An 11,267-nucleotide genomic window follows, 5' to 3' on the forward strand; every position below is an offset into this window, starting at 1 on the left:
TTTATGAACCTCCAACTTTCGGCGCTCAATTTTTTGTAATTCGTAATTTTAATAAAAAAAAATTTAATTCGATAAAAATGTTCATATCTTCTTTTTCTACATGTTAGTATTACTTTTGTTCAGTGAAAGCTGATGGTAACGTAGCTCCCATTTTTTTTGAGTTCGGCCAATTAGAGTTCTAAGAGACACAAACAATTTCTGACGTTTTCTTCTTCAGCAGTTCAGTCGAAAAGCTTCTCCAGAGTTTCTGTGGTTTTAATTTCGTACAGTGATAGGATTTCGTAATTTTATAATAATTAAATGTGAATTTGATAAGTGAATGTTGATTTAGTTAATTATTGTTTGAGTTTAAATGTGTTTGTATTGAATTATTATGGTTGCTTGTGACTTGTTAGTTTGGCTATAAAGAACAACTCAGCTATGGTTATTTTAATAGTTTTGGAACTATTGTGGTGTGGTATTTTGAGATAAATTTGGTGAGGTTTGATGGCCAAGAGAAAGATTAAAAGTTACGAAGAATCGGTAATCGAAAAACTCAAAAACAGATGAAAGCACAAGTAATATTTTAAGAGAAAATGGTTAAGAGTTTTCGTTTTGGTATAAAAGAAAGATTAGTAATTAAATTTTATTTTTGAAGGTAACATTGTATTTGTATATGAAAATCGAGGTACAATTTGTAATTATATAAATTTCTGGGTATTTTGGGTAGTAAATAAAGTACAGGGGGTAAAAATGGGTATTTTATAAAAGTTCAAGTTATTTTTATAAATATGAAAATAAGTGAGGGTTCCAAATATAATTTTATATATTATTTATTTACCATTTAAATTATTCTATTTATATTATTGTTAATATTTTATTACGAATATTAATTAGTAGAGAGATTATTAACAATATTATAAGTCAAAGAAGAGCAAACAAAGTGATCTTAAAAGCTTTAGAAAATGCAGACTTAATTAAAGTACTATATAATTCTTTTTCATAAGACACTTAGGGAAAGGCGAGAGAATAATGTGAAGACAATTTATATTGTGAAAAGATAAGAAAGAAAAGAAAGAAAGAAAGGACGAAAAGAAGATGAGATAAACAAAGATATGGTGGTGAGCCTAGCGAGATTTGCTTTTCAGAGATATATCAGCCAATCTAGGGGATGGTCGCACCTGTAAGACAGAGGTTGCTTACAGAGGTTATCAATACATACATTCGCTAGAGAGAGCCTCACCTGTAAGACCGAGGTTGCTTACAGAGGTTATGTTTGCATACATCGGCTCAAGAGAGTCGCACATGTAAGACAGAGGTTGCTTGCAGAGGTTATGGCACTGGAAGCCAAACTCTGACAAAGGTTGATGAGTTAAGTGGAAATATATGACAGAGAACAAAAGAATTAAAAGTATAAAAGAAACTAAAGAACTTCTGCCACATGAGAGCAGAGAATACAAAAGAAATGAACGTATTAATTAAAAGAATCTCTGCCACAAGAGAGAAGAGAAAAAAGATTAAAAGAATCTAATGAACGTCTGCCACGGTAGAGTAGATAGAAAAGAAGGTATTAATTAAAGGTATCTCTACCGCAGTAGAGTAGAGAGCAAAGATTAAAAAGAAATTGAGTGCTATTTGGGCCTTAGTGCCAAGTATCTAGTGAGGATGGCGATGCATAACGCTCACTTGATACTATAAGGACAGCTCAGTGGGGACGGCGATGCGTAACGCTCACTAGAGACCGAAAGGAAGGTTCTCCCATGAGGACGGCGATGCGTAATTCTCATGGAGGGGACGTTGGCTGAGATAAGGACGGCGGTACGAAATGCTTATCTCATGACCAGTGTCGGGAATCGGGCAACAAACTGACACATGAGCTCATGGCTTGTATAAGGCTAGACATGCATCATACTTGTTTGCGCATATTTGTTTGTGATTGTGTTTTCTATGATCGTGAGTGCTTGTGAGTGGATTCTATGTTCTGTAATTGCTAATATAGATTATACGTTGTTGACTGTTGTTATTGACTGAGAACATAATGAAACGAACTTAATTTCTAACCCTGATCTTACTAAAAACTCTCCAGTTCTTACCCCTTATCTCCACCCCCTTTTAGCTACAGGTGCGAAGGCTTAGTGCGGAACTACAAGAGCATAGAAGATTCTGTTTACAAGTTGAGTTGTTAGATTTTATTTTCCCCTCGTCATTTATTGTTTTAGTTTTTAGAGGGGTAGGAATTGTATTTGAGGATCTTTGAGTAAGTCTATGTATATAATGCTACGTGGATATATATACTTTTGTGATTAAATGATTTAAAGTACCGACTCTTCGTTTTCTTGGTGAAAGTTTCGGTTCGTATTCGCGAAGACTCATTATTACATAAAAATAGTATAGATTAAAATGGTTTAGAGGTAAGTAACGCCTGAGCTTTTAGTACGATCATGAGGTGCTAAAAGTTAGGGTATTACATCTTGCATGAAGTCTTGGTTTGTTAAGAAAACCCAGTAGCAGATTGAGATAGTTTTTCCAGGAAAAGCTTAAGAGGTGATGGTTTTTGAAGGGTTTGATATGAAACGTTGAAGTTTCTTTGTCCTTAGTTTTTCCAACCAAAATTAGGGTGATTCCTCCATCTAGTGAAATATGGGTCATTCCTTGGCCTTGAGAATTGTCCCATGTAATTTAATTGCTCGGTGGGAGACTGGACTTCTTTGTATATCCTAATATTTTTTAGGAAACAGATGAGGAAGCCTTTAAAGAGTTTACCAAGTATTGGACGTGTGGTAGTTTATTTGTAGAGTGAATTTGTCTTTAGTTATTTTTCCCGCACTGTTATTCTAGAATTGATTCTTTTATGAGGGATAGAAAATTATATTATGTGTTGTATGTATACAAATATGTGTATAGAAGTATACTAGATGTATTTTATTGTTGACAATAGATATAGTTATTTGAGTTATAGTAATTATTGATTATCTTATGATAATTAAAATATGTATGTATTTATGTATGAAAAAAATATGCCTTTCATTTAAAGCTTCATTTTTAAGGGTTCCTATTTAAGAATAAATAAGTAATACATGGAATACTCGTAATACTTTTGCCTTTAGTGATATCATGACTTAAGCATGTGATTAGCCAAAAATTTTATACGCTTGAATATTGGCAAGTGCACCAAATCGCTCCAAGTAATACCATAGTGAGTGGATATCGTTCCCACGAGGATTAAAGGATTGAATCAAGTAACTTCTAATTGAATCTTCTAATTAGATCAATCGAACCATTGCAAGAGAAAGAATGTGAATCTTGAAATAATAAAGGATAGAGAAGGAGAGTATTTGGTATGAATGAATGAATGCTTATGAGTTTGAAGAAAACAGTGAATAAAGAATGTTAAAAGCTTCAAAGATGTTTAATTTTCAGAAAAGAAAATCCTCATGTTTCTTCACTTTGATTCATGCAAAAATATTTTCATGACAAATCATATATAATCAAATTCGAATTCCTTAACAATTCAATTTCTCTTAACTTAGTTAATTGCCAATTCCTTAGTCAACTAACTAGGAAAAAATGTTAACATAATTTCGATTTAACGCTGCACAACTTTCAAAATACTATTCCTAATCAAGTTGAAAATTATGAGAAAGAGTTTAAAGCTAATTCCGATATTAAATTTCCCAAAGTAATAACAAAATCTAACACAGAATTATAATATTTTTCAATACTTCTAATCATTAAAAATAAAGAACGAGACTCAATCTTGAAAAAGTATAAATGCATAAATCAAAATAAAAGAAACAATTAAATTACCAATCCATGAAAAATCAAACAGAGCTCCTAACCCTTAATAAAGGAGGTTTAGTTACTCATGATAAAGAAGAAAGCAAACTAATGAATGAGATACTGGATGGATTCCAGTTCGCTCCTCCTTGTGAACCATATGTTCACTTATTTATATCCTAACTTCTATCCTAGAATTCAAATTCAAAAACTAAATCTAATCTTATCTTTAAAGGATAAGATAGCTAAAAACAATAATTCAAATCTAAACTAAAACCAAACCAAATCTTATCTTTCTAGAAGAAGTTAATGATAATTAATTATTCAAATCTTAAATCTTTTGGTTGAATTTAAAGCTTTCTGGGAGAAGACATGGGCTTGGCGTTGGGTTTGGATGATTGACGCCTAACATGGATGCAACTTTAGATACTAGCATTTAACTTGAGATGCTGGTGCCTAAATTGGAATAATTCTTGACCACTAGAAGTGACAAATCACTTGAAGTCGGGCTCTGGAAATTGGCGGTTGGTGCCAATATTGTGGACTTCAATGGGCGCTGGGATTGAATCATTGAAGTTTAGCGTCACCCTTGAAACACCATCGAAGGTGCTGGGCTTCATGGTTTGGGCATTGGGCTTGGTTTCTTGAAGCCGGACGCCACCTTTAGGTGCTAGGCTTGGATGGCTGGCACTAGACTTCAAGTCCTTGAAGTCTGGCACCAGCTTCTCTTTCTCTCTTGGGAGTGCACTTTGTGTTTCTTATTTAATTCTTTTATCTTGATTACTTTAAAAATAATTCCTGAAAATACATTAATCCTAAAACAACTGCAAACATATGATTAGATATGAAAACTTCATAAAAAACATAAGAACTTAGATTTAAACCTAAGAAAACTATTCAAAAAGATATATGAGAATCACTAAAGATGCCTAGGCATTAACATAATATCCTAATAGTTAGGGTGTTACACACTCACCATATTATCATCACATATAGTGTTAGTTTTAACACTAACAAACCTCCCCTCACCCAATTCCACCAACATCATCACCTCCACCTTTTCCTTCATCAACCCCAAACTCTAGCCCACAATCTCAACCTCCATATTTACCAGTAGTTTCTCTCTCATCACCAAAACAAAACTAATCGCAACCCAATAATCACAACTTCGACCACAGTCACAAATACCATATCTCTCATCATTACTGACCGTAGCCCTATAATCCATTCTTCCACCATCATCAACACCTTCTCAACGAACAACAATAACAAATCCTTCTTGTTTTTATTTTTAATTAAAAAGAAAAATGCATAGAAAGAGAGAAGGAGGGAGAGATGGATATACAATGCCGATGATGGAAGATGGCTTGAAAATGATGATGGTGATGAGCGAGATGAGGTGAAGAATGGAGAAGAACACAATGACAAAGGAAGGAGGGTAAAGTAGAGAGTCGTGGAGAAGAGAGAGGCGATGACAATGGCATGTGAAGGTGATGGTAGCAGCGATAATGGTGGTGTGTAGAAAAAGGATGATCACGATGGTAGTGGTGGTAGGCATAGGTTTGGGAAGGGTTATCAGGAATGTTTGGAGGAGAGAGAAGAAAAGATTTGGAGATGATGATGATGATGATGATGATGATGATGATGATAATAATGATGATGGAGAATAGTTTTTAAAGGGTAAAGTTGAAAATAAAATGTTGACCACGAGTTGATTGTAAAAAATTTGAAAGTAAAATGATAAGAACAAAATTAAAGCAAATTAAATGTGAGAGGTAGTTTTGAAACTTTTTAAAAATATTAAGGATAAAAAGTATCCTTTACTCTAAATATAAATTGTACATATTTACTTTAATACAAATGATTATACAATAAATTGAAATAATTAAATTTCAAGAAAAAAATCCAAGTCTTGAAAGAATATTGACATGTCCTACTTTCTCCTTTCTCTTCACAGTTATCAAAGACAAAATACTAGTTTAGGTTCCCAAACAAAAAGAGTGGTATGGAACTTGTTAATAAGATGTTTGATTTTTTTTTTAAGAATTCAAACTCATATGTCTCTCACACACATACTAAAATGTTTTTAAAGCATGCATCTTTGAGAAAATATGTTTGAAATTACTTTAGAATAAAAAATTTTGAAAAATACTAGCCTAAACATTTTTAAAACATGAAAAATGCAAAAAACAGAGCAAAGAATCGATTCCAAATTTTTCAGGGTTGATTCCTACACTATTTTGTTGAGTAGTGTTATTGTTTTATTAAAAGAATCGATTCTCTAAATTACAAAATTAAAATTTGATTCTTTAAAGAAGAAAATTGATTCTTTGGAGAAAACAATAGATTCAATGATTTTAAAATTCAAACTTCTCTCGCAACGACCAGTAAAACTCAATTGTTCAATAAAAGAATAAATTCTTTATATGACAAAAATCTTGTAACAACTAGCTTTGACAAATTATATTTCTATCTACCTTGCAACATTCGCAAAGTTTGGGATGATTATAAATACAAGGTTTGAAGCCATATTTCAAAACCAGGTTTCTCTCCATGATCATTTGTTATTATAATTCAATTTCTACTCAATTCAAAGTTGATTTTATACACAAGATATGCACAAATTTGTGTTCATAGAGCTACCAATTGTATTCATCTACTCTTTTAAGAGAGTTTTCATTCTTGTCTTGAGTGTCACAACTTATAAGAAGAGAATTGTGTCAAGGTCGTGGTGAGAATTTTGATGCACTATAGTCGCAAAGGATATCATGAGGTATATTAAAACACTCAAAGGAAAAAGTATTCAAACTTGGGATTGCTTCATATCCTTAGTACATTATCATTCACTTTTACTTTGTTTAAACAAAGTGGTGTGAAAAATATAACTCCGTATAAGTGCTTGAAGTTTGCATGCAAGCTCTTGGAAAAGTATAAATACAAAATCATTTGTTCATTTAATTTAAGCACATTTTCGCATTGTGAAAATTTATCATTATTTTTATACGCTCAAGTCACCTCCTCTTAAGTATCTTATGTTTACCAACTAACAAGAATATCAAAATACAAACATTGCAAGAAAAACGCTAAGTACCGTCAGATTTACCGCCGGATTTATCAAATAAATCCATCAGTAATAAGTTTACGGTCGGATTAACCGTCGTCCTGGAGTTCACGATATAAACGGCACTGAAAACTATTTACCGACAGATTATTTTCGTCTGATGCTAATTACCGGCAGATTTTACGTCGATTTGCTAGTTCACGTGTTTAGGCACTAAGTCACCGGCTTCGACAGTAGTCTTTTTTATTTTTTAATTTTTATTGCAGAGTTAAGACACAATTAATAGTCAAATTAGAACTTTTGTCAACAAAATTGTTAGCAGAAATCTAAAATTATCAGAATCAACAAATTATTCTATTAAAAATAAATAGTCTAAATACAATAAAATATCATAGAAGTAAAATACAATGAAGTAGACAAATAGATCCCGGTAATTGTCATCGTCGTCGTCATCGTGGTCCCCTTGTTGAGGCGGCAGAGTAGGTTCTGACGTTGGTTCTCCACCAGTAGCATTGCCGTTGAACCAGTAGCGTTGCTGCCTCTAGCGCCACTGGCACCAGCGTGCATCTGCTGGTTGTACACCTCCATCTGCTTTCGCAAACGATCTAGCTGCTCTAGCTTCTCGATCAGGTCCGAGTTGATGGCAACGATTCCTCCCACACATGCAAGAAAGTCATTGTACCTCTACTCAAACTGCTCCGCTTGTTAGTGAAGCTCATGTGTCAGTTTCTACACCTCTCCCCTCAAGTTAATAACTTTCTGGGGATCGGCAGGGCTGGTGGTAGAGGCAAAGATAGAGGAAGCCTCTAATACAGAGGAGCGGAGGCCACTAGCGAAGAATGACCCAACCCAAAGCGGCGATTCTTGTGGGGTTCAGAGACGGTCTCGCACCAAACCCTATCAGGATCTACCGCTGAGGTCTCGAAGCCGGCTTCATCATTCCCCTAGGCGGCTGAGATTGCTGGGTCGTGGCCTCCAACCTCTACATGTGATCTTCCTGCGTCACACACGTTGTGATTAGGATAACAGTTAATTGACTTTAAACTAAATAAAATTGAAACTTAGGATTAATTTAAACTCACATAACGGGCTTCAAAGTATGAGTATTCTTGAAAGTCTCCGCCAGTGTCGTTTCACGATCCAATGACTTAGACTACAAAATATATCAACCAATAAAATAAATGAACAAATTAAATAACTAATTCAAGTAACTACTAAAAAAAAATTAAACAATGACAAAATTCTTACCAGTCTGCTCATCGTCTTTATGAAGGTCGTTAACCTACCCATATACTTCGACGACCTGAGTGAAGCCCTGTTAGCGACGTTTGTCAGACAGCGACGCTTAAACCCCTTATCATTTCTAAAATGGGCGTCTAGTTCCTTCTTGATGGATGGACGGATCCAGGTCGTTAGGTGTCGCACCCTTGACGAACGTCGCTTATCATCTGTTGAAGTCATTTAGCTGCCTGGTGGTCGTAGATCTTTCTGATCATGAGATTATGTTCTGCATCCCATATGAATTTCAACTACACAAAGTGATTCAACAACATTAGTTAGTCGGTATAAAATACATCAACATTATTGGGTTCTTATCGCCTACTTCTGAAACCATCACTATCTGGTCTTAGCCGAGATCTTCGTGTAGTTCAGCCACGGGTGGTCGTATATTGACTTAATGACCTCAGAGATCTCCTATGTGCAAGCATTGGAGTTTGGTGCAAACCTATCAGAGAAAAAAATCTAACATTAACAAACACATAGAGATACATAAACATAAGATTAACAAGCTTAATATTAAAAAATTGAATGTACTCATGGCTGCATGTCATCGGGCCAAATCCTCATCCGGATGATAGGCGGTGGTGGAAAGGCATCCTGCTGGGGGGTACTGGAGGAATCACCCACCGCAGGCTTTATCACTGGATCTGCAAAGGGTGTAACAGAAGGAGACACGTAGTTCAGGTTTGGACCATGATAAAACTGCCGGTCTGATGGACCCGCCTGTGATGTCATAGGGGTTGACGGGGTAGGCAGGGTAGAGGGCAATGACTGAATAGTCCCTAGGAATTTGGTGGAAACCCTCCCTCTACAACAACCACAAGACCCACTCGATCTATCTCTGCTACTTGTCGTCATGAATGCAAAGAGAATATATTATTAATACTAATTAGCACATATTAACTACACAAATCAAAATCTCCGAAAAAATTGGACATAACCTCCCCTAAAGATGTGACAGTTCAGTTAACACAAATTCAACCAATCTCAATCCACAACATCAGTCAACACACAATTAATTTCATAAGAATTAAACTCAACTAAACAAGGAGCCTTCATGATTCAAATCCAAAGCAATAAGATGTGACATGCATAAATCCAATGTAAATGAACAATCCGATTTGTTAGTTATTTCTCAAGCAACACTAAGAATAAAAATAGACATAAAAGTCTTAGGTAGCTTGAAATGTTGGATTTTAAGAGTGGAAATAAGAAAACGACACAATAAGCAAATTAATTAATTCAGTCTAATTGATATCATTGTAATCAGCAGTCAGTAGCATAACTAAATCAATAATTAGCAAGCTTTCTATTCAACAAATAAGTCTCCCATTTAATAAATCGACAAATTCAAGTCTCATCATAAATTGATTACCATGCAATTAGTCAATTACATCACATACATAGCATCACAATAGTCAGAGCTCACAAACACACACAAAATTAACTAATTATTTTTAGCTAAATCATTTTAAACACACGACAAACTAAGTTAACTAAATCACAATTTTTTTTTATGAAAAACAGGTTAGAAACATAACAAAAATTAAGCAAGAAAAAATTAACTAACCTGGACCTGGTAGACAACGACGAAGCTGGACCTGGCGGCGGATGATGAAGATGGCGATGCAAAAAACGGCGCTCGTCAGTGGTGAGAAGAGCGGCGACTGCAACGGAGGCTAGGGTTTGCAACGGTGGATGAAATGGAGATGTCACGGAAAATGAGAGGTGCAAAGAGAGGGAGGCATGTTTATCGGTGGCGGCGGTGGGTTGACGGCGTCGGCAATGTTCAGACATGGCTAGAGAGAGAAAGGGAGAAGAGAGGTTAGAGAGAGAGAGAGTAGTTTCGAATTGAAGGGGGAGAGGGGTTTGCACTTTGAATTTTAGGGTTCATTACCGTCGGATTTACCGGAGGATAAATCCGACGATCACTCGTTGTGGATGACCAAAACGCAGCGTTTCACTAAAATGGGTTTACCGGTGGATTATTTCGAAGGTAAATCCCACGTTACATTTTACGCCTATTTTTTCCATTTTTCCTCCAAGTATTACCGGTGAATTTACCGTCAGAAACAGAAATCTGCCGGTAACAATTTGATCCAACGAATTCCACAACAAAATCATTGGTGAATTTGTCGATAAAGCCGACGCTAATGTACAATACTAAATCCGATGGTACTTAGCATTTTTTTGTAGTGAAATATAATTATGTGAGTTTTATAGCTTTAAAGAAAACAACATTTAGCTAAATTTATGAATTAATATGTAACAATCACATAATTTAAACTCTAACGAAAGACTAAAATGACAAAAAATTGGTTATTTTAATTGAGTTACCCCTAAAAATCAAATTAGTTCCTATGTTAAATTGATTGAAACAATTTTTGTACCATATCCACTTATTTAGTATGTCATGTGCTACTTTAATTGTTAACTTTTTATGAATATACTAATTAATAGATATACTAAATTGATTGACACTCTTAAAATTAAAAAATTAATGCAATTATTTTTAGGGCTGCACACCGATAAAATCGGATTAAATATGGTAAAAATTTCGATTCGATCCGCATAAAAATCATTAGATCGGACTCAATATCCGCACTTTTTAAAAGCATATCCGATTGCGGATAGGATCGGATATATCTGATTGAAACAAAAAATATTTTAAAATTTAAAAATAATAAAAAATCATATCTGCATTTAAAAACATTCAAAATTCAAAATATAAACCAGAATCAAATCTGCATTCAAAAAGAAAATAATCAACAAAATAAAAAAAATATTGGAATCCTAATTAAAACTAAACATTAACCTTTACTCGCAAAATAAATCAATTACAGCTACCATAATATATTCCAAAAATTAAAAACAAAAAAATCAACACATCAAAAACACAGAGAAGAATGTCATGAAGAACAAAGAATAACAGAAGCGGATCGAATGCAACCAAATATGATGAACCAAGCAACCAGGTAGAAGGCAAGTAGAACAGTAGAGAGGCTTACGAGAAGATAGAGGTCGGTGAATTCTTGATTGGTGACTAACGAGGAAAGGGAGGGTGAGGAAGGCACAATGAAGGAGGCTGTCGAGGAACGCCAGCCAAGAGAAGATGAATGGCGAGGAAGAAAAGGGGATGAATGCCAGCGGCAAGAACAGAGGATGATGA

The 11,267-nt window shown here is 34.6% G+C and overlaps 1 protein-coding gene across 1 annotated transcript; it reads right to left on the minus strand.

Annotated features, from left to right (window-relative positions):
* On the minus strand, positions 8,072 to 10,125 carry LOC110262841. Its single transcript, XM_021103495.1, has 2 exons — positions 9,669 to 10,125; positions 8,072 to 8,939 (listed from the first exon to the last, which is right to left on the minus strand). The coding sequence occupies exons 1-2, from the start codon at positions 9,893 to 9,895 to the stop codon at positions 8,633 to 8,635; spliced, it is 534 nt and encodes a 177-aa protein (XP_020959154.1). The 5' UTR covers positions 9,896 to 10,125; the 3' UTR covers positions 8,072 to 8,632.

Source organism: Arachis ipaensis, chromosome B05 (assembly GCF_000816755.2).
Source record: "Arachis ipaensis cultivar K30076 chromosome B05, Araip1.1, whole genome shotgun sequence".
Lineage (NCBI taxonomy): Eukaryota > Viridiplantae > Streptophyta > Magnoliopsida > Fabales > Fabaceae > Arachis > Arachis ipaensis.